At 44.5% G+C, this 25,457-nt stretch overlaps 1 protein-coding gene across 1 annotated transcript in view; it reads left to right on the top strand.

Annotated features, from left to right (window-relative positions):
* POLE (DNA polymerase epsilon, catalytic subunit) overlaps nucleotides 1–25,457 on the top strand; it is a 127,384-nt gene that overhangs the window by 12,119 nt on the left and 89,808 nt on the right. Inside the window, exons 2-5 of the mRNA XM_077297213.1 lie at nucleotides 15,681–15,816; nucleotides 16,079–16,159; nucleotides 16,565–16,609; nucleotides 16,684–16,776. Of these exons, the coding sequence (XP_077153328.1) occupies nucleotides 15,681–15,816; nucleotides 16,079–16,159; nucleotides 16,565–16,609; nucleotides 16,684–16,776 (355 nt within the window). The remainder of the gene's footprint in view (nucleotides 1–15,680; nucleotides 15,817–16,078; nucleotides 16,160–16,564; nucleotides 16,610–16,683; nucleotides 16,777–25,457) is intronic.

Here is a 25,457-nt window from a genome sequence, read left to right on the forward strand (position 1 = left end):
GTAGCGGCTATACAACTTTATGAACATTTCCTTCACAATTCGGAGCATTTTTCAGTCTCAGTTCCTTTGTCATTAGTACTTGTTTATTCTCTATCTCCACCACTTTCCTTCACCACAACCCAACTCAGTACAACTGTCCTGTAAGCAGGAGTCCCATTCTCAACCTGTGGTTCCTCTTCTTCTTTTCCCTCAAGAGAACTAGGTTGCCAATATGCCCGGTACTTAGCGTCTCTGCTAATGATGCCTTGGAATGCCTGCCTTCGGCACTATCTTCAACTCCCAAACTCTGTTCCATCTTGGTCCATTACCTCTCTGAGTTATAAACTCGGAGCCGTACTGCTAGGTGTCCTCTCCCAGGACCCATTTCTGTCTGATCACTCTATCTTTCGGTCACTTCGCTCTCTGCTCAGGATCACGCTATCCATTGCCTCGGTCTCCACCCACGTCAAGAACACCTACGTCGTGTGTCTCTGCCCACTAGTCAAACCATAGAGCCCAGCGTGTAGTAAAAGCAGAGCTTTCTAACTTCCTGACAGTAAACTGTCTATCCCTTCACCTTAGCCTCTTCCACTTTGGGCTAATCCAAAACTTCATCTCTAAGGCTAGGTTCTAATTTCGTTTTTGTATGAGCGCTAACGGACAGCGTTGCACGGCGAAATTAACGCCGTGCAACGCGTCCGTTAGCGCTCCCATTGCCAGCAATGTTAAAGCGCCTTGCTAGCGCGTGCCATTTTCGGCACGCGCTAGCGATGTGCCGTTCTTTTGTAGCGCGCCTCGGACGCTGCTTGCAGCGTCCGCGGCGCGCCCGAGGTCCGTTCCCCGCTCTGGCAGATCGGGGATCTGCGCTAGCGGGGACGTTTAATGCGACCCCTAAAAAGACATTGCGTTAGCGCAATCCGCTAGCGCTTAGCGCTAAACGGATTGCCCTAACGCAATCTGAACCTAGCCTAACTCCCTACTGTCAAGCAGAACACAACACGAACACTGTTAGACTATATCCCAGTTCACATTGCACAATACAATAATATGCTTGTTCTTCAAGGTGGAAAATGGGCAGTATGTTCATCTCTCTACATTTTTCCCTTCTTTAACGATGGCTGTCCTCTGCCATCCGATACCTAGAGACCCGAACATACTCTCCTGCACGCAATGTCTATTAGACCCATTGAAAGCCATTTTTCTTTTTCTGAGAGCAACACAGACCCGTTCCTACTTGATCAGGACTCTAGAACTATGACTTTCCAAGTCCCTTTTTATCTTTCTCTCATCCCGGCACCAGTCCTTTGGGTTATTTGTACCTCTCTGAACAAGTGCCCTCAAGCCAACACAACACAGTCCTTAACATTTTAAGGGCAGCCCTTTTCATCGAGGGCTCAGTCCGTTCTCCTCCCATCAGTCTGCAGGACAGGAACAGAGTCCTTTTACTCCACTCCTGTCCACAAGAGAGGCACACAGTTCTTTAGGGTCAGTCTTCATCCTGGATTAAATGCAGTCCTTGACTGAGGGTGTAGGACCCTCCAGCGGCTACAATGTCTCTTTAATTCAGATCTGATGTGACCTATAGTCAGCCTAGATTTTCTGCTGCTGACTACTGTTATCATCTGCTGTTCTTAACTTCATTATCATGTCCTAGGAAAGAACAAAATATATGGCCGTGCCAGTTTGGTCACATGAGGGAGGATAGCCACTTCTGATTTTTTGGTGGATCTGAAGATCAGCTTTCAGAGATGGCACTCTCATTCAACAGTGTACCTGCTGTATCCATAGGGATCATGATGACCTGGGAAGTGGTAGTATGGCGGTATGGCTACATGATGAGCATCCTTGTTGGACAGAGCTACTGACTTTTCGTTCATAACATGTATTTTAGTATATGAATACATTGCTTATTGCAGCGCCAACTGAGGGTGGCATCAGAATGAAACCAGTATTGTACGTTGGATGGCAAAGCAAAAATTACTTCATATTAAAGACCATGTACATCACATGGTAAAGCTGGAATGCTAAAAAAGAAAGCGATGGTGGTCTTCCACACCCTCCAGCCTGCGCGAGGGTGCTAACAATGTTGTCAAGCACCCGTGTCTTGTGCTATAGATACAGTACTGAGCAATGCTCTCTGTTCTGTGTTCATAAATATTTGCAGATTCAGACCATTTTTTTCGCAGAGCAATCCAGGGTGCCATTTCACTGTTTTTCCTCATGGCATTGCATGAATAAATTGATAAATTGGGTCATATGGGTGTATGACCATTTTTGCACTGTCCAATCTGTGCTGACAATCTGATTGTGCAGTTGTCAGCACAATCATTGAGTTGTCGCTGCTTTAATATTTCCAGGAGCAATATTAGAGAAATTTTTTATTTTTGTTTTTTTTAAATTGATGAAATGTCTAGTGTTTACTGAAAATTGTCTCTTCGGAGAGGAAGCAGAATAGAACTCTAGTGCCACCTATTGGAAGTAGCAATCCTAATAGTCAGTGTCGATCGTTTCTCCTTGTGGAGAGTGACATGTTAAGCTTTGTCTCCTCATCTCGTCATGCTTAACATGTCACTCTCCGCAAGGAGAAATTATACTTCTTGGATCCCGGTCACACGCCTCTCACTCAGCCAAACCAGATCTCCGCTGATGAGGGGCAGTAACCTGAAACAGTGTCTGCAAATTGAGATTCTGGTTTGGCTTTTATCCTAAGTCATGTGACAAGGCTCGTTAAAGGGTCGACATTGACTGTTAGGATTGCTACTTCCAATAGGTGGCACTAGAGTTCTAGTCCTCTTCCTCTCTGAAAATACAATTTGCATATTTCCCAGAGGAGCATTGCGGCTTTAAGTCTCCTCATCTCGACATGCTTAGCATTTCAATCTCTGCAAGGAGAAACGATAATTCTTGGATCCTAGTGTTTACTGAAACAGCCATGCCAAGGGAACGAACAGTTCCTTATAAAAGTCTGCTAATTATCCTCCCTTCCAACTCCTAAATTCCATCATAGTGACGATCACAGAATACATTCCCACGCTGGTGATTTTGGGACTATGGTATATAATCTGCAATTCATTTATTTGGTTGGTTATTTCATCCAATCCCTTACTGTATTTCTGTCCTTTTGTGACATATTTCATATATTACTGTGCAACAATTTTAGGAAAGTGTGGAAAAATTGCTGCAAAATAAGAATGCTTTAAAAAATAGAAGTGTTTTAATAGTTTTTTTGTCAATTACAAAATGCAAAGTGAATGAAAATGAAGTCTAAATCTAATCCATATTTAGTGTGATCATTACCTTGAAAACAGCATTAATTGTTCTAGTAACACTTGCACGGTCTGTGAAGGAACTCGGCAAGGAGGTAGTTCCAGACATCTTGGAGAATTAACCACATGTCCTCTGTGGATGAACGTTTGTGCAAATCCTTGTCTTTTCAAGGAATCCCAGACAGGCTCATTGATGTTGAGATTAGGGCTTTTCTCAGTACACCATTAATCGTGATCAAATCCCTTACTCAATTTGCTGAAATGCATCACCAAACTTGTAAGTACCCTCCACCAGGGGCTGGCTGGCAAATTTTAGCCTGGGGGGCAACCACACAGCAGTGGCCCATGAGTCGCGGCCCATCCTTAAAGGGGTTGTCGGATCTTAAGCTACATGTCTAAAGTCACTGTGTGTGAATCCCCATATCGTGCACACTGTGAGGATTCTCTGGTGCCGGGAGCAGGTGGTCTTGTGACTGCAAGCATGCGAATGAATATATATTATGTATATATACACTCACTGGCCACTTTATTAGGTACACCTGTCCAACTTCTTGTTAACACTTAATTTCTAATCAGCCAATCACATGGCGGCAACTCAGTGCATTTAGGCATGTAGACATGGTCAAGACAATCTCCTGCAGTTCAAACCGAGCATCAGTATGGGGAAGAAAGGTGATTTGAGTGCCTTTGAACGTGGCATGGTTGTTGGTGCCAGAAGGGCTGGTCTGAGTATTTCAGAAACTGCTGATCTACTGGGATTTTCACGCACAACCATCTCTAGGGTTTACAGAGAATGGTCCGAAAAAGAAAAAAAATCCAGTGAGCGGCAGTTCTGTGGGCGGAAATGCCTTGTTGATGCCAGAGGTCAGAGGAGAATGGGCAGACTGGTTCGAGCTGATAGAAAGGCAACAGTGACTCAAATCGCCACCCGTTACAACCAAGGTAGGCCTAAGAGCATCTCTGAACGCACAGTGCGTCGAACTTTGAGGCAGATGGGCTACAGCAGCAGAAGACCACACCGGGTACCACTCCTTTCAGCTAAGAACAGGAAACTGAGGCTACAATTTGTACAAGCTCATCGAAATTGGACAGTAGAAGATTGGAAAAACGTTGCTTGGTCTGATGAGTCTCGATTTCTGCTGCGACATTCGGATGGTAGGGTCAGAATTTGGCGTAAACAACATGAAATCTTTGGGATGTGGTGGAACGGGAGATTCGCATCAGGGATGTGCAGCCGACAAATCTGCGGCAACTGTGTGATGCCATCATGTCAATATGGACCAAAATCTCTGAGGAATGCTTCCAGCACCTTGTTGAATCTATGCCACGAAGAATTGAGGCAGTTCTGAAGGCAAAAGGGGTCCAACCCGTTACTAGCATGGTGTACCTAATAAAGTGGCCAGTGAGTGTATATATATATATATATGTGTATATATATATATATATATATATATATATATATATATATATATAAACAGACAGTCCTACTGTATACAGTGACAGTCACACACACAACCCCACTGTATAATGACAGGCACAGCCCCACTGTATAATGACAAGCACAGCCTCACTGTATAATGACACACACACGCACAACCCTACTGTATAATTAATGACACACACACAGCCCCACTGTATAGTGACACACACGCACGCACAGCCCCACTGTATAATGACACGCACAGCCCCAATGTATAATCTCACGCACAGGGCCGGACTGGGACAAAAAAAAACAGCCCTGCCACACAAACCCCACCAGCCCACATACTATAACACTCCCCATCCTGATCAGTGAATTTTGCTATACTTTGTCCTGCCCTTCAACACTTCTCTTAAAGGCGTTATTTGAAGAGCCACATGTGAATGGCGCCGCAGTGCGCATGATCGAACACAGGTCCATTTACATGGTGCTCTTTACACCGCAGGCAGGCACCGGAGACACCCTGAGGACGAGGAGAGCCCAGAGGATGGCAGAGGACTGAGGAGCACAGCGCCCAGTGACCGCTCTGCAGAGGACTCACAGCAGAGGTGCCATCTCCCTCACAGGGGACCAGCGCTCCTCCTGCCGCCCAGCAGTATCTGCTCCGGAGCCAGGCGCCTCCTCCTCTCCTTCATTAGTGCCCCCGGCGCCTGCGTTGTAAGTTGGAAGGGCAGCGCAAGCTGCGCATGCCCGAAAAAAACCTTACAGCGCAGGCGCTGGAGACGCTAATGAAGGAAGAGGAGGTGGCGCCTGGCACACAGAGTACTGAGGGAGGCGTTTGTGTCAGGGGGGAAAAGACATGCCCCCCTGACAAACTACAGGTATGACAGGCAAATTCTAAAAACGATTACTTCAGCGTTGGAAGGGACCAGAACTAAAAGAGCCACCTTCACAGAATGCAGCATTACAGCTGCACAAGATGGCTTTTTTAGTTAAAAACGCTGGGGGGGGGGGGGTTGAGGTTCCCTTTAATACAGGTGCTCATTAGGGTGGAATAACACTAGCATATGGCATTGGAAGTGATCTGCCAATGCTACTTGGCTCTTGCTCTGCTGTGAGCATGATCCGAGTGTCCGTGCTCCAATGCTCTCGCAGCACAAGTGTGGAGGAGACGGAGAAATTAATTTCTCCATCTTCTCAATGGTCTGACTCGCCGTGTATCAGACTGCAACATCTGCTGAGGAAAAAAAAACGACTGCACACGGACAGCAAGTGAGAAGAGAATCGTACCACTTTTGTGGAAGAAAATGGAACCGATTTTTTTTATACACTATATTAGTCCATGTGGCAACATTTCACTTCCATATCAGAGAAATGTGCAGTTACGGATCCGAAACGTTGCCACATGGGCCAATAAGGAGTACGCTACTTTTCTCACAATTAATCAGAGTGATAGACAGATACACACACATACATAATAAGAATAGATACTGAGAATTACACCATTTATGCAGGACAGTAGAAGTATACACAGCTCCACAATATACCGTATATACTTGAGTATATGTCGACCCAAGTATATGCCGAGGCACCTAATTTTGCCAGAAAAAAACTGGGAGAGCTTATTGAGTCGAGTATAAGCCAGGTATGCATTGTCCCCACATCCCCGTCCTTGTATGCATGGCTCCCCTGTCCCTGTATGCATGGCTCCTTATCCCCGTCCTTGTATGCATAGCTCCTCATCCCTGTCCTTGTATGCATGGTCCCCCCATCCCTGTCCTTGTATGCATTGCTCCTTATCCCAGTCCTTGTATGCATGGCTCCTCATCCCCATCCTTGTCTGCATGGCTCCCCCGTCCCCGTCCGCATGGCTCCTCATCCCCGTCTTTGTATGCATGGCTCCTTATCCCCATCCTTGTCTGCATGAGCTCCTTATCCCAGTCCTTGTATGCATGGCTCCTTATCCCCGTCCTTGTATGCATGGCTCCTCATCCCCGTCTTTGTATGCATGGCTCCTTATCCCCATCCTTGTCTGCATGGGCTCCTTAGCTCCTTATCCCCATCCTTGTATGCATGACTCCTTATCCCCGTCCTTGTATGCATGGGCCTCTTATTCCCATTTTTGTATGCATGGCTCCTTATCCTCGTCCTTGTATGCATGGCTCCTTATCCCCGTCCTTTTATGCATGGCTCCGTCCTTGTTCATGTATGCATGGTTCCGATAAAAAAAAAAAAAAACACATCCTACTTACCTTCCCTGCATGCCCTCGCAGCATCTCGTTTTGGTGCCAGCAGCTGCTGTGGCTGGGTGATCACGTGTCCCCCACTCATTAAGATAATGAATATTTAGGCCGGAGACACACTGCTGCGAGATACGGCCGAATCTCGCTGGTTAAAAGCAAGCTGTGGCACCTGCACTCCGGAGCGGAGCGTGCAGCTGCATAGCAATACATGGAGCCGCACGCTCTGCTCCGGAGTGCAGGTGCCACAGCTTGCTTTTAACCAGCGAGACTCAGCCGTATCTCGCACCAGTGTGTCTCCGGCCTTTACCCACGCCTATGGGAGTGGAGAGGGGTGAATACTCATTACCTTAATGAGAGGCAGACACATGATCGCTCGGTCTGAAGAGCTGCTGGCGCCAGAACAAGATGCAGCGAGGGAGCGCAGGGAAGGTAAGTAGGATGTGTGCTGGAAGCCAGCAGCTGTGGCTGTGAACCCTATAAGAGAAATGAATATTCACGGCACTGGAATATTCTGTGACTCGCTGCTCCCCCTCCGTTTTTCTGGGACAATGACTCGTGTATAAGCTGAGGGGGGTGTTTTCAGGACAAAAAAAAATATGCTGAAAAACTCGGCTTATACATGAGTTTATACGGTATACTACAATCTATTATATACACAGAGGCATATTATATACCGTGTTAAGGAATATAGAGCGGTGTATATATTATATTAGATGGTGACCCGATTCTAACGCATCGGGTATTCTAGAATATGCATGTCCACGTAGTATATTGCCCAGCCACGTAGTATATTGCCCAGTGACATAGTATATTGCCCAGTGACATAGTATATTGCCCAGCCACGTAGTATATTGCCCAGTGACGTAGTATATTGCCCAGTGACGTAGTATACAGCACAGAGCCACGTAGTACATTGCACAGCGATGTAGTATACAGCACAGAGCCACGTAGTATATTGCACAGCAATGTAGTATACAGCACAGAGCCACGCAGTATATTGCCCAGCCACGTAGTATATTGGCCAGTCACGTAGTATATTGCCCAGCTACGTAGTATATTGCCCAGCAACGTAGTATATTGCCCAGCCGCGTAGTATATTGCCCAGCCGCGTAGTATATTGCCCAGCCGCGTAGTATATTGCCCAGCCGCGTAGTATATTGCCCAGCCGCGTAGTATATTGCCCAGCCACGTAGTATATTGCCCAGCCACGTAGTATATTGCCCAGCCACGTAGTATATTGCCCAACCACGTAGTATACAGCACAGAGCCACGTAGTATATTGCACAGCGATGTAGTATACAGCAGAGCCACATAGTATATTGCACAGCGATGTAGTATACAGCACAGAGCCACGTAGTATATTGCCCAGCCACGTAGTATATTGCCCAGTTACGTAGTATACAGCACAGAGCCACGTAGTATATTGCCCAGCCACGTAGCATATTGCCCAGCCACGTAGCATATTGCCCAGCCACGTAGCATATTGCCCAGCCACGTAGCATATTGCCCAGCCACGTAGCATATTGCCCAGCCACGTAGTATATTGCCCAGTGACGTAGTATATTGCCCAGTGACGTAGTATTCAGCACAGAGCCACGTAGTATATTGCACAGCGACGTAGTATACACCACAGAGCCATGTAGTATATTGCCCAGCTACGTAGTATATTGCCCAGCCATGTATGTCACAGGTTAAAAAATAAAAAATAAACATATACTCACCTTCCGAGGGGTCCCTTGTAGTTCTGTCGCCTGTGTGCCGTGCAGGCGGCAGCTTCCGGTCCCAGGGTGTGATGACGTCGCAGTCACTTGACCGTGACATCATCGCAGGTCTTTCTCGCGCAGGCACTCAGGACCCGTGATGACGTCGTGGTCACATGACCGTGACATCACGGCAGGTCCTTCTCGCAGACCATCCTTGCCAACGGAACCTGCCGCTTGCATGGACCGGTCACCGGAGCGTTGCGAGGAGTGGGAAAGGCGGCAGAAGGTGAGTATATAATGATTTTTTATTTTTTAAAAATTATTTTTAACATTAGATCTTTCTACTATTGACGCTGCATAGGCAGCATCAATAGTAAAAAGTTGGTCACACAGGGTTAATAGCGGCGGTAGCGGAGTGAGTTACCCGCGGCATAACGCGCTCCGTTACCGCTGGCATTAACCCTGTGTGCGGTGACTGCGGGGAATATGGAGCGGGCGCCGGGCATTGACTGCAGGGGAGTAGGGATGGACTAATCGGACTGTGCCCGTCGCTGATTGGTCGCGGCAGCCATGACAGGCAGCTGGCGAGACCAATCAGCGACTTGGATTCCATGACAGACAGAGGCCGCAACCAATGAATATCCGTGACAGACAGACGGAAGTGACCCTTAGACAATTATATAGTAGATAGTGTAGAGATGTGGCAGCAGTGTATATATAGTGTGTGTACACCAGTCACAGTATCACATACAATATATAGGTGATACTACAACTATACACATCAGTCGCAGTGTCAACTATATATTGTATATATATATATACATAGCGCCATACTATACAAACATCTCTACACTCTCTCTCTCTCTATGTAATATATATATATATATATATATATACTGTATATATATATATTCAAAAAATATATACACACACATCTCTACAATATACGGTAATTAGGACAGAATTATACTATGTTATGATGCATACATCACGTAGGAGACACAGAGGCTGATGTACATAGGAGACACCGCGACTGCTGAATATATATCACATTGAAGCTACTGTATATACAATATATAGTTGACACTGCGACTGATGTGTATAGTTGTAGTATCACCTATATATTGTATGTGATACTGTGACTGGTGTACACACATTATATAGATGAAACTGATAAAATAAAATTATATATATATATATATATATATATATATATATATATATATATATATATATATATATATATTAGACACAGATAGATAGTGCTGCTATACACAGCAGTATCACCTATACAACGTATATGCAGTAGTATATACATTATACAGGTGATCCTGCAAATGTTGGATACACGATATATAGGCGATACTGCTACTGCTGTATATAATGATAGTATCACCTATATATCATGTATACAGCAGTCTATATACATTATATAGGCAATACTGCTACTGATGTGTATATATGTTATATATAGGTGATACTGTTGTGTATATATGTACGTGTGTGTGTGTATACACACACACACACACCAGTATAGCCTATATAACGACATATATACACAGCAGTATCACCTATATACACATCAGTAGCGGTATTGCCTATATAATGTGTATAGACTACTAAATATACATTATATAGGTGATACTGATGTATATAATCACTATACTACCTATATAATGTATGTATAGCAGTCTACATCTTATATAGGTAACACTGCTACTGATGTGTATATACATTATATAGGTGGTACTGCTGTGTATACATGTACATATATGTGTATACATACATGTGTGTGTACAGTATACTGTATATACAGTATGTATACACACACACTGCAGTGTCACCTATATAAGGTATATATGCATCAGTAGCAGTGTCACCTATATAAGATATAGGCTGCTATACATACATTTTAGTGGTATAGTGATTATATACAGCAGTATCACCTATATAACGTATATATAGCAGTCTATACACATTATATAGGTGCAACTGCTGTATATACATTAAAAAATCATCTTGGGACTCACCCAGGTCCCTGAGATTGGGGGGGGGGAGGTCGGGAGGATGAAGGGCTGTGATGTGTTGGGTCCTCTCCAGCGTCGGCAGTGAAGAGGATCCCAGGCATTGGTGAGCAGTCTTCTCTGACGCTGGTACAGGCCGGCCAGCGTCAGACACAGTCAGGTCAGGTGGAGGCGTCCTATGCGCGCCGGCCTTTTCAAATGTGCGCGCGTGGTCTCCTGCTTGCCCGCGCTGACACGGGCAGCAGACGAGCACGCGCAGGAACTAGGACCGCGGCCGTGCTCGCGCACTAGCGTGGGCCGCCGCGGCACTTATCAGCGCTGGCAACGCGCGCACACAGGACCTGGCTTAGATTTAAAGGGCCGGCTGGAGGGATGCGGCGCGCTATGTATTAAAATCGCTGCCGGTCCTCCAGCGGCCCTGTGCAGCTGCTCAGGCACCGGCCCGGGGGGCATATGCACTCCTGCCACCTGGCCCAGTCCGCCCCTGCCCTCCACCATGCTTGACTATTGCCTGCAGACACTCATTATTAAACCACTGTCCAGCCCTTTGCAAACAAACTGTTTTTTCTAACAGACAAATACTTTAAAGCTTGGCTCTTTAGTGCAGAACACTTCAGCCACTTTTAGGTATCCTATTTCTTATGTTTTCATGCATACTTGAGTCATTGGCCTTGTTTCCTTCCTTGTTTCCTTCCGGCCCTGCGCTTAGTAACCCGATGTTTACCCTGGTTACCCGGGGACTTCGGCATCGCTCCAGCGCCGTGATTGCAACGTGTGACCGAAGTCTACGACGCTGGAGCGATAATCATACGACCCTGCGACGTCACGGATCGTGCCGTCGTAGCGATCAAACTTGCACTGTGTGACAGTACCTTAAGTTTTCTTGGTCCATCATTGCGTCTACATTTCTCAACGTTGCCCACTTCTTGCTGATTCTTCAAAATAGCTTGAAAAACATGTTTTGAAATCGCAGTCTGTTTTGCAATCTTTGCCTTGGGAGAGTCCTTGCCGATGCAGCATAACTACCTTGTGTTTTGTTGTTGTGCTCAATTTTGACATGATCCAAATAGCTATATGGGGGCACCACGGATTGTGGGATCACACTCAGACCTGTAATAAACCAATACTGCACAAACACAAAAGAAAAAAGACCAGGTCTATAAGCACAGGGATCACCACATTAAATGTTGCAAAAAACACAGCTTTATTCAAAAAACAACAATACAAGTAGCAAACCACATATACTTTTAAAAACATTTAAAAAGGCATAAACTTGCCATATGTGAAAGCCCACAATAGGGCTAGTAGCCCGCACAGAACTCTCAAGGTATATACATGTACGATAGTTATATCAATGTGACCAGCCCCTATATAGACAGCATATCCTTATAATATGGACAACACAATTGCACAGACCATATGAGAGTAAAATGGACAGCCAGATAGCACAAACCATGTGTAATAATACCGCCGTGCACCACAATACGCATGCCCATTAGATCTATGCAAAAGGTAGATAAAGTATTACATGCATGAACCCCATACACTGTGTGGGTAGATAGATAAATTGGGTCTGACCATAAAGCTGCATAGTAGAACCAACAAATAAAAAATGTATGGAAAGACCGTCCAAAGATACCTTTTATCAGATTAAAGTGTATGGGTCCTGGGAACAGCATAAGCCCAGTGTTCCATAGAGAGCCTAGCCACTTATAGATTAATATCCTTATAGTTACCAATCAAAGGTGACCTAAAATTTTTCAATATGATAGGCCGCTAGGCAGAGTCCAAGTGCGGGCTACACAACAGCCCAACGCGTGTCGCCACTGAAGCGGTGGCTTCGTCAGGGCTATTGTGTGAACGCCAGATCTGCTACTTAAATAACGAACAATATCAGTGTACCTGAATCAGCTGTGTTGCTGGTACGTCGCACCGCATGGAGGCACTGGCGGCGGCCATTACAGCTCGCTCCTTCGGTCAGGAGCGCATGCTCCGGCATCTCATGGGCGTCACTGTGATGACGCGCCGTTACTGAGACAACCACATGTTGTGTGGTAAGCGCGTGCGCAATGAGCACCAAGGGGTTCCTATGGCGCATGCTCAAAAGTCTCCTACACTGCGGAGACTTCGCCCATGGATACTAAGATTACAGAGTCCTATTTCATAATAGCATACATACTGCACAACTCAGATGATGATGATAAATTAATAATCTATCTAAGAGAAATAGAGCACGCATGGTGGTCCTATGTTGCAAATAATCAAATATCACAGGCTATGACAGAATAAAGTGACTTGGCCAGAAACGCCAGATATTTTGTAAAGAAAGCTTGTGCGCTATATTGACGACCAAAATTCTTTTCAAACAGTGTAATAGAGAGAACACATGCGCAGTGCATACTCGATTATCCAAAATTAGCATTATACCTCTGCATATGTGTCCATACTGATAGTACCATATGGTAGCGCTTAATAGTCCACCGAACCTATGGCATTTATAGACCAAAAGATATGTATGGACACCATCACATACGCGATCTAAAGGGCAAAAAACCACTGTCCATGTTTCATGGCTCTTTTTCTAGAGTTCAGCAGGCTGCAAAATCTCGCAACTAGTTATTGAAGAACACAAACCATATCTGCGGTGAAAAATCCCCGATACATAGTTTTAGGAGTCCAGCAATAGGGACACTTTAATGTTCAAACTGAAAAAGCTCCGTGAGCACGTAGCTAATAAGATATGCATAGACCAACTCTAAAGTGTGGTATTCAATATACACTAAGGCTGGAACCCAATTGGTGTAGACACATCACGTGGCCTAGTAAGGAAGGCCACATAATGAAATAACCAGAATAACACACGATATCCGAATACGATAGAAAAAGCTACAGCTTTATCAACATAAAATAAAGAAAAATACACCAAAATTTTTCTATATAGTAATGCGAATGATATAGTTTATAGAGCCCCGAGTTGTCCAGGGCAAGCAATTCTATAGAGTGGCCTACGCCAAGCGGATTTGAAAAATACACCAATCTGAAAGATTGGAACACCGATACTCAGTACTCTTATGTTTAGTGACGCATATCAGAGTGCACTAACTTGTGCCAGTATATGTAAACATCATAATTGCATAGAGATAAAGACTAGGCTGAAGAGGTTAACCCATAACAATTTATCAGATATTGCAGTAAAGCAATCACCCAATAAACGGTTCCTGGACATAATGAAACTACGGCTGAAATCCAATCTAAGGGTGAAGAAGGGGGGATATGCTGTCCATACAGGAGAAGGTGACAACAGTACCAAGGCACTTCTAAATGAAACCCCCCAGACGAGTATTTGCAACAATGGTTATAAAACATGCAATAGAGCCCAAATAGACAATACCGAAAGACATTATTTATAGAACCCAGTAAATAACAGATCTTCGTTTAGACCACAGGGGGTTAAACAGTTCAGTTCGAAGATCCATCTGGACTCCCGTCTCAGAAGCTCCGAGGTGATGTCACCACCTCTAATGTTGGGTTGAACTCCCTCCAGTCCCATAATCTTAGTGTCTTTCCACTGGGAGTTATGCACCGCCAAATAATGTGAAGCCACAGATGAGATGGTCTTGCCCTTTGCTTTATCTTTTACAGCCGTAGTAATGTTTGAAAAGTGTTGTTGGATGCGTTTTCTTAGTTCTTGCGTGGTTTGACCGACGTAGATTTTGTGGCAGGGAGAAATCAAGGCATATATTAGATTACGAGATTTGCAATTAAAGTAGGCCTTGGTGGAAATCTGTAGGGATAAAGAAGACAAAACAGATACATCACCCAGGGTGAATGGGCAGATATTACATTTCCCACAAGGGAAAGTCCCATTCAGTATGACTCCCCTATTTAATCTCCTAGTGGGGCGCTGAAAATGACTATGACTAAGGCGATCTTTTAAGTTCTTCGCCCTTCTCGCTATCAAGCTTGGTTGGATAGCAATATGGGGATGAAGTCTTGATTCACTTCGTAAGATACCCCAATATTTGGACAAAATCTGTCTCACATCATGCCACTGGTTGTTATAGGCTGTAATGATGCCAAGTGGTTTTTCAGGGGCTCTAGTTCTGGGCTGTAGAAGGCCCTCCCTATTACTATCTCTGGCCGCCCCAAAGGCACATGATATTACCTTATGAGGGTAGCCCCTTTCTCGGAACCGCGAAGTGAGTTCCCGAGAGTGTTCCAGAAAGTCCTCCTGCTGGCTACAGTTTCTCCTCACCCTGTAGAATTGGCCTTTTGGGATTCCTTTCTTCAGGTGGTAGGGGTGGAAACTAGTAAAGTGTAGTAGGCTATTTGAAGCCGTGGGTTTCCTATACAGCGATGTCACAATCCTATTCGCACTTATACGAAGTTTCAAGTCCAAAAACTCAATCTCCGTCTGCGAATATTGCGAAGTCAGTCGGATGTTCCATGGGTTATCATTAAGAATCCCAATAAAGCCTTGACAGTCCTCCAGGGTGCCTGTCCAGAGAAATACAACATCATCAATGTAGCGTTGCCATTTAATCACATGTTTCACATGATGTAAGAACTGTGATATGACTGTTTTCGAAATCTTCACCTTTTTAGCAGTTTGACTGTTCGGTATCCAGTTTTAAGTCTCCTAGACAGCTGTTTGTTTCCTTTGACTGTTTCATCTTAAATATGAAAATAATGTTCATTATCACCTTTTTGGTATAATTGGTTACTGATTTACCTGACTATAATCCTGCAAGATCCCTGTCGTTCTGCAAGTGTACCTACAAGAACTGATTCTTTTTGAAGGGAGGTGACATTAAGTATTTGATTTAATTTCTCTTTTGTTCAATCACTTTGCATCAAGCTAATTGCTAAAAATAAACTATTAACACTTCTATTTTAGAAAACCTTTTTACCGCCTACAATGTTTGTACTGTAAGTTTAGTAACTCTACCGTGAAACCTATGTTTGGGTGCATTATGTGGGAAGAAGTTTATTTGGCATGTCACACTACTCGCTCATTGAAATGCTTTATGTATTTTTCTTTGTAGAGATGATTCTTCATCAGGTTCGGCCGCTAAGAGACTGGAGCGTAGCCAGTGGACCGATAAGATTGATGCTCAATATGGATTTGAAAGGATAAAGGAGCCTGGGGAGAAAACAGGATGGCTGCTGAACATGCACCCGGTAAGTGTGGCCTATTATAGCCCCACTTCATGTAGAGAAGCTGCGGCGTCAAAGAGAAACCCGTACTTGGGGACCACGTTCTGAGATCCAGAACATACGATCTGTAGCAGTGGCTGACGGTTTTTTTAATCTGAATACCCATCATTCAATACATAGTGGACTCTGATGAGGGATTGACTGTTTGCTCTGATGAAATGTCTTTAAATGACTTATACCATATGATATTCAATATTCCGTCTTGATGCTTTTTTTTTTTTTAAAGACTGAAGTTCTTGATGAGGACAAACGCCTCGTCAGTGCTGTAGATTATTACTTCATTCAGGAAGATGGGAGCAGGTTCAAGGTAAACATCAAAGTCTCGTTACATAAAAGGAAGCACCTTGACCTTTTCCGAAATGGTAACATCAGCAGACAATCTCATTCTGATAGGTATTGTTTTTCAGAGTGTAGCTCGCTTGTAGTGTTTTTTTTTTTTTTTTTTTTTTTTTTTGTTTGTTTGTTTGTCTTTTAAATCATCCTTCTTTGTACTTGCATTACAAATGAAGTGAACTTGCACATGAATATATCAGCGACATCACATCTGCCTTACGTTCACATTACCATAAGACCTGCCGTTCTGCTTTGTCTAAGGATCTGTTTATTCGTGACGCGAGTTTGGTGCATGCATAAAGTAAATACATGTTATCAATGTGTAAACCCTTCCCCTATTGATGTGTCCAACATCTCCAACCATCTCGCTTTCTTGCAGGTTGCACTACCGTATAAGCCGTATTTTTATGTGGCCACAAAAAAGGTAACTCTCGTTTCCCCTCTGTTACTGTTTTCTTGCCATGTTGTGCGTCTGACTTTAATTTCTTATTTTATCAGGGATGTGAGAGAGAGGTTTCCTCTTTTCTTTCCAAGAAGTTCCAAGGAAAGATAGCAAAATTGGATACTCTACCTAAAGAAGACCTGGATTTGGTAAGTATGAGAACACTTAGGGTAAGTTCACACAGGGCGTTTTTGCTGTGTTTTTTTTATGCTAATTTTCAGCTGCTTTTTACAATACCAGCAAATTCTATGAAAGTTCAGAAATCTCATGCATACACATTGGTTTTTTTGTTTGATCAGTATTTTGTGCTTTGCTGCATTTTTTGGACATAGAGCATGTCACTACTTTCAGCATTTTTGCTGCGTTTTTTCACCCATTGACTTGAATGGGTGTTGAAAAAAAACGCAGGTATCATTATTTGCTGCATTTTTGCTGTAGAAAATCCAAGGACATTAGGCTGGACAAAGAGGGGAAAAACAACATGCCAAAAAAACACCAAATACGCAACAAAAAACGCACCTAAACCCGCGTTTTTGACGAAGCTTCTTTCCTGCCAAGATGATCAGGTTTTGCTGCAGAAAAAAAGCATCAAAAATGTCCTGTGTGAACTTACCCTTAGTGTTGTTAGTTTTATCCGGACATTGGCACGGTTTCTTGGGCACTGTTTATTCCATGTTTACTTAGGGAATATGTGAATTAAGTGTGATGCTATATATGACAGATGGTTAAATTTGGGATAAAATATGACCATTTCGTTTTTTTATTAATTGAGATAAGTAACAGCAGAGATTTTTCAAATTTGATCTATTTTAGCATGTACTATTGTTAAAGAGGTGGTCTACTACTTAGCATTGATGACTTATCCTTAGGATAGGTCTTCAATGTCTGGTCGGGGTCCGACACCCTGTACCCCTACTCATCAGCTGTTATCTGTGTCAGTGGCAGCCAGACAGAAGTACTCACTCTGCAAACGCCGCTGCCGCCACCGGGTACTACACCTCCACCTTCTATTGATTTGAATAGACCTTAGGTAGTGGACACCCTCTTTAAATGGGTTCTATTAAATTAACACAACCTTCTTTCTAATTTTCTTTTCATAAATATAGTGCATGTGAAAATAACAAATGCTGTAATATGTTAACACATCTGGGTTTTTTTGTTTTCTTTCCCCTCCCTCTTCCTTGATTGATCTTTTACTCTTAGTTTATTGGTCAAATCTATATAATCAGTGACTCCAGATTTCCCATTACGGAAATAGGAGATGACAGAGGATGAGGAGATATAGGCAAATACAGAACTGATGCAAGCTTACCTGAAACGACTGAACTGCTAGACTGCACCAAGGGTGCGCTTGGTTTCAACAGTTATTTAGTGCACAGACTCTTTAATGCCACGTTCACACTTTCAGTATTTGGTCAGTATTTTACATCCATATGTGTAAGCCAAAGCCAGGAGAGGAACAATCAGAGGAAAGTATAATAGAAACATATGCACCACTTCTGCATTTATCACCCACTCCTAGTTTTGGCTTACAGATACTGATGTAAAATACTGAACGTGGCCTAAAGTTGGTAATCTGCTGGCACTCGCTTCTACATTAGAGATGTTGATGATACAACCGGACACCCCTGCTGAGATGAGTGCATGATTGCCAGCTGTTGTGCACATGTAGTGTTCATCAGAATAGGACTGGTGTATATCTGGTGACCGTATAGGCATGTGGGGTCTTAAAGGGTTTTCCCACGATCAAAGTTAACTTTAAAGTTTAGTTTAATCAATTCATCTTGTATTAATAATAATTAACACAATTGAATGTGTTTAAAAAAAAAAAATCCTCCTGTGCTGAGATAATCTTATAAATGTGTCCCTGCTGTGTACTGTGTAATGGCCGTGTCTGATCGTGCAGGAACATGGTCTGATCATGCCACAGCTCCTGGGAAGGGGAGGAAGCAAAAGAGTACACAGACATTACAGCACGGGGCACAGCTGATTCTTTCTTTGAGGTAAAACATTGCTTAACCCCTTCCCGACCCATGACGCCACATAGGCGTCATGAAAACCCGTGCCAATCCGACCCATGACGCCTATGTGGCGTCATGGAATGATCGCGTCCCTGCAGATCGGGTGAAGGGGTTAACTCCTATTTTACCCGATCTGCAGGGAGAGGGGGAGTGGTACTTCAGCCCAGGGGGGGTGGCTTCACCCCCCCGTGGCTACGATCGCTCTGATTGGCAGTTTCACTTTCAACAGCCAATCAGAGCGATTTGTAATATTTCACCTAAAAAACTGGTGAAATATTACAATCCAGCCATGGCCGATGCTGCAATATCATCGGCCATGGCTGGAAACACTAATGTGACCCCCCCCACCCCACCGATCGCCCCCCCAGTCCTCCGTTAGTCCTCCGGTCCCCTCCGTCCGCCTGCCGGCTCCCCCGTCCTGCTGTCCGCTCCCCCGTCCTCCTGCCCGCTCCCCCCCTGCTCCTATGTCACCCCCCCGTGCTCCGACGCCCCCCCCGTGCCCCGATCTCCCCCCCCTTATACTTACCGAGGCTCCCGGTCCCCGTCCGCCTCCATCATGGGCGCCGCCATCTTCCAAAATGGCGGGCGCATGCTCAGTGCGCCCGCCGGCCGGCAGATTCATTAGAGGTACATTTTGATCGCTGTGGTAGGTTCTATCACAGCGATCAAAATAAAAAAATAATAAATAAACCCCCCCCTTTATCACCCCCATAGGTAGGGACAATAATAAAATAAAGAAAATATTTTTTTTTCTTTTTCCACTAGGGTTAGGGTTAGAACTAGGGTTAGAACTAGGGGTAGGGTTAGGGTTACGGGTAGGGTTAGGGTTAGGGGTAGGGTTATGGCATGTGCACACAGAGCGGATCGGCCGCGGATCGGCCGCGGATCGGCCGCGGATCGGCAGCGGATCGGCCGCGGATCGGCAGCGGATCGGCCGCGGATCGGCAGCGGATCGGCAGCGGATCGGCAGCGGATCGGCAGCGGATCGGCAGCGGATCGGCAGCGGATTGGCAGCGGATCCGCAGCGGATTGGCAGCGGATCCGCAGCGGATTGGCAGCGGATCCGCAGCGGATCGGCCGCGGATCCGCAGCGGATCCGCAGCGGATTGGCCGCGGATCCGCAGCGGATTGGCAGCGGATCCGCAGCGGATTGGCAGCGGATCCGCAGCGGATCGGCCGCGGATCCGCAGCGGATCCGCAGCGGATTGGCCGCGGATCCGCAGCGGATTGGCAGCGGATCCGCAGCGGATTGGCCGCTGCGAATTCGAAGCAGTTTTCCATCAGGTTTACAGTACCATGTACACCTAAGGAAAACCAAATCCGCTGTGCCCATGGTGCGGAAAATTCCGTGCAGAAACGCTGCGTTGTATTTTCCGCAGCATGTCAATTCTTTGTGCGGATTCCGCAGCGTTTTACACCTGTTCCTCAATAGGAATCCGCAGGTGAAATCTGCACAAAAAAACACTGGAAATCTGCTGTAAATCCGCAGGTAAAACGCAGTGCCTTTTACCTGCAGATTTTTCAAAAATCATGAGGAAAAATCTCACACGAATCCGCAACGTGGGCACATAGCCTTAGGGTTAGGGTTGGAATTAGAGTTAGGGTTGGAATTAGGGCTAGGGTTTGAAATAGGGTTAAGATTAGGCTTGTGGTTAGGGTTACGGATAGGGTTAGGGGTGTGTTGGGGTTACAGTTGTGGTTAGGGTTGGGATTAGGGTTACGGTTGGGATTAGGGTTAGGATTAGGGTTGGAATTAGGGTTACGGGTGTGTTGCGGTTAGGGTTGTGGTTAGGGGTGTGTTGGGGTTAAGGTTGTGATTAGGGTTATGGCTACAGTTGGGATTAGGATTAGGGGTGTGTTGGGGTTAGTGTTGAAGTTAGAATTGAGGGGTTTCCACTGTTTAGGCACATCAGGGGTCTCCAAACGCAACATGGCGCCACCATTGATTCCAGCCAATCTTGCGTTCAAAAAGTCAAATGGTGCTCCCGCCCTTCCAAGCCCCGACGTGCGCCCAAACAGTGGTTTACCCCCACATTTGGGGTACCAGCGTACTCAGGACAAACTGGGCAACAACTGCTGGGGTCTAATTTCTCCTGTTACCCTTGCAAAAATAAAAAATTACTTGCTAAAACATAATTTTTGAGGAAAGAACAATTATTTTTTATTTTCACGGCTCTGCGTTATAAACTTCTGTGAAGCACTTGGGGGTTGAAAGTGCTCACCACACATCTAGATAAGTTCCTTCGGGGGTCTAGTTTCCAAAATGGGGTCACTTGTGGGGTGTTTCTACTGTTTAGGTACATCAGGGGCTCTGCAAATGCAATGTGACGCCCGCAGACCATTCCATCAAAGTCTGCATTTCAAATGTCACTACTTCCCTTCCGAGCCCTGACGTGTGCCCAAACAGTGGTTTACCCCCACATATGGGGTATCAGCGTACTCACAACAAACTGGGCAACAAATATTGGGGTCCAAATTCTCCTGTTACCCTTGTGAAAATAAAAAATTGCTTGCTAAAACATCTTTTTTGAGGAAAGAAAAATGATTTTTTATTTTCACGGCTCTGCGTTGTAAACTTCTGTGAAGCACTTGGGGGTTGAACGTGCTCACCACACATCTAGATAAGTTCCTTGGGGGGTCTAGTTTCCAAAATGGGGTCACTTGTGGGGGGTTTCTACTGTTTAGGCATATCAGGGGCTCTGCAAACGCAACCTGACGCCCGCAGAGCATTCCATCAAAGTCTGCATTTCAAAACGTCACTACTTCCCTTCCGAACCCCGACGTGTGCCAAAACAGTGGTTTACCCCCACATATGGGGTATCAGCGTACTCACAACAAACTGGGCAACAAATATTGGGGTCCAAATTCTCCTGTTACCCTTGTGAAAATAAAAAATTGCTTGCTAAAACATCTTTTTTGAGGAAAGAAAAATGATTTTTTATTTTCACGGCTCTGCGTTGTAAACTTCTGTGAAGCACTTGGGGGTTGAACGTGCTCACCACACATCTAGATAAGTTCCTTGGGGGGTCTAGTTTCCAAAATGGGGTCACTTGTGGGGGGTTTCTACTGTTTAGGCATATCAGGGGCTCTGCAAACGCAACCTGACGCCCGCAGAGCATTCCATCAAAGTCTGCATTTCAAAACGTCACTACTTCCCTTCCGAACCCCGACGTGTGCCAAAACAGTGGTTTACCCCCACATATGGGGTATCAGCGTACTCAGGAGAAACTGGACAACAACTTTTGGGGTCCAATTTCTCCTGTTACTCTTGCAAAAATAAAAAAATTCTGGGCTAAAAAAATATTTTTGAGGAAAGGAAACACATTTTTTATTTTCACGGCTCTGCGTTATAAACTTCTGTGAAGCACTTGGGGGTTCAAAGTGCTCACTACACATCTAGATAAGTTCCCTTGGGGGTCTAGTTTCCAAAATGGAGTCAATTGTGGGGAGTTCCTACTGTTTAGGCACATCAGGGGCTCTGCAAACGCAACCTGACGCCCGCAGAGCATTCCATCAAAGTCTGCATTTCAAAACGTCACTACTTCCCTTCCGAACCCCGATGTGTGCCAAAACAGTGGTTTACCCCCACATATGGGGTATCAGCGTACTCAGGAGAAACTGGACAACAACTTTTGGGGTCCAATTTCTCCTGTTACCCTTGGGAAAATAAAAAATTGTGGGCTAAAAAATCATTTTTGAGAAAAGAAAAATTATTTTTTATTTTCATGGCTCTGCGTTATAAACTTCTGTGAAGCACTTGGGGGTTCAAAGTGCTCACCACACATCTAGATTAGTTCCTTGGGAGGTCTAGTTTCCAAAATGGGGTCACTTGTGCGGGAGCTCCAATGTTTAGGCACACAGGGGCTCTCCAAACGCGACATGGTGTCCGCTAATGATTGGAGCTAATTTTCCATTCAAAAAGCCAAATGGCGTGCCTTCCCTTCCGAGCCCTGCCGTGCGCCCAAACAGTGGTTTACCCCCACATATGGGGTATCATCGTACTCAGAACAAACTGGACAAAAACATTTGGGGTCCAATTTCTCCTATTACCCTTGGGAAAATAAAAAATTCTGGGCTAAAAATCATTTTTGAGGAAAGAAAAATTATTTTTTTATTTTCACGGCTCTGCGTTATAAACTTCTGTGAAGCACCTGGGGGTTATAAGTGCTCACTATGCATCTAGATAAGTTTCTTGGGGGGTCTAGTTTCCAAAATGGGGTCACTTGTAGGGGAGCTCCAATGTTTAGGCACACAGGGGCTCTCCAAACGCGACATGGTGTCCGCTAACGATTGGAGCTAATTTTCCATTCAAAAAGTCAAATGGCACGCCTCCCCTTCCGAGCCTTGCCGTGCACCCAAACAGTGGTTTACCCCCACATATGAGGTATCGGCATACTCAGGAGAAATTGCCCAACAAATTTTAGGATCCATTTTATCCTGTTGCCCATGTGAAAATGAAAGAATTGAGGCTAAAAGAAATTTTGTGTGAAAAAAAAGTACTTTTTCATTTTTGCGGATCAATTTGTGAAGCACCTGGGGGTTTAAAGTGCTCACTATGCCTCTGGATGAGTTCCTTGGGGGGGTCTAGTTTCCAAAATGGGGTCACTTGTGGAGGAGCTCCAATGTTTAGGCACACAGGAGCTTTCCAAACGCGACATGGTGTCCGCTAACGATGGAGATAATTTTCCATTCAAAAAGTCAAATGGCGCTCCTTCCCTTCCGAGCCTTACCATGTGCCCAAACAGTGGTTTACCCCCACATGTGAGGTATTGGTGTACTCAGGAGAAATTGCCCAACAAAATTTAGGATCCATTTTATCCTGTTGCCCATGTGAAAATGAAAAAATTGAGGCTAAAATAATTTTTTTGTGAAAAAAAAGTACTTTTTCATTTTTACGGATCAATTTGTGAAGCACCTGGGGGTTTAAAGTGCTCACTATGCTTCTAGATAAGTTCCTTGGGGGGTCTAGTTTCCAAAATGTGGTCACTTGTGGGGGAGCTCCAATGTTTAGGCACACGGGGGCTCTCCAAACGCGACATGGTGTCCGCTAAAGATTGGAGCCAATTTTTCATTAAAAAAGTCAAATGGCGCTCCTTCCCTTCCGAGCCCTGCCGTGCGCCCAAACAGTGGTTTACCCCCACATATGAGGTATCAGCGTACTCAGGACAAATTGGACAACAACGTCCCTGGTCCAGTTTCTCCTTTTACCCTTGGGAAAATAAAAAAATTGTTGCTAAAAGATCATTTTTGTGACTAAAAAGTTAAATGTTCATTTTTTACTTCCATGTTGCTTCTGCTGCTGTGAAACACCTGAAGGGTTAATAAACTTCTTGAATGTGGTTTTGAGCACCTTGAGGGGTGCAGTTTTTAGAATGGTGTCACTTTTGGGTATTTTCAGCCATATAGAACCCTCAAAATGACTTCAAATGTGAGGTGGTCCCTAAAAAAAATGGTTTTGTAAATTTTGTTGTAAAAATGAGAAATCACTGGTCAAATTTTAACCCTTATAACTTCCTAGCAAAAAAAAAAATTGTTTCCAAAATTGTGCTGATGTAAAGTAGACATGTGGGAAACGTTATTTATTAACTATTTTGTGTCTCACAACTCTCTGGTTTAACAGAATAAAAATTCAAAATGTGAAAATTGCGAAATTTTCAAATTTTTTGCCACATTTCCGTTTTTTTCACAAATAAACTCAAAAATTATCGACCTAAATTTACCACTAACATGAAGCCCAATATGTCACGAAAAAACAATCTCAGAATCGCTAGGATCCGTTGAAGCGTTCCTGAGTTATTACCTCATAAAGGGACACTGGTCAGAATTGCAAAAAACGGCAAGGTCATTAAGGCCAAAATAGGCTGGGTCATGAAGGGGTTAAAAAACAGACAGGGAAATGTTTTACCTCACAGAAAGAATTAGCTGTGATCCCCTGCTCTAATGTCTGTATACCCTTTTCCTAAACCTGCTCAGGAGCTGGGGTATGATCAGACCATGTCCCTGCACGGTCAGACACGGCCATTACACAGTACACGGGCACAGTTAAAAGATTATCTCAGCACAGGAACATTTATTTAATACTTCCAATTGTGGAAATGATTATTATTCCAAGACTTGTTCATTAAAATGTACTATGTTCGTGGGCACACCCCCTTTAATGTCCTCTTCTTTGCTCTCCTTTCATGTGGAAATGATTTGGCATCGGACAACACATTTTAATACTATACTATGGGTGATCTTTAGATGGCCTTCATTTCCCTCAGGAGGCTGCTTTTCAGCTCTGCTTGACTAGGGCACAATTGTGATCAACCAACACCATGGCAAACTTATCTGTGAAGGAAGCCTCTCATTTGTTTCTAAAAGTTCTTCTACTGGATGATGATGAGCTGGAATGGTTGTTCTAGATCTTGTCCCCACGTAAACATGTCCAGCGATCCACTAACAAACAAGCAAATAACTTCAGGCTGCATAAGAGAAAATCATTATTGCTTGGCAGCACTTTACCTCTCCTGCAATTGTCGGCAGCACATCCCCGTGGGAAAAACACAAAATCCCTCACCCCTCCAGTTATTAGCAAGCTCCGATTTAACTACATATATTATTCACTGAAATTTAACAATGTAATTTATTTGCCTGTGTAAGAAGGCCTAACAACATCTGACTGTTCAATCCTTTTCCCATTACTTAACACTGTTTATTAAGATGGGTTACTGTATGTAAGTGCACACTGCATACTAAGCCAAAAAAGGCTTTACATACTGAGATTTGTGTTAATACGAATGCTGCATCATAGTAGCTGATGAATGGAA

This window comes from Ranitomeya variabilis, chromosome 1 (assembly GCF_051348905.1).
Source record: "Ranitomeya variabilis isolate aRanVar5 chromosome 1, aRanVar5.hap1, whole genome shotgun sequence".
In the NCBI taxonomy this organism is placed as follows: Eukaryota; Metazoa; Chordata; class Amphibia; order Anura; family Dendrobatidae; genus Ranitomeya; species Ranitomeya variabilis.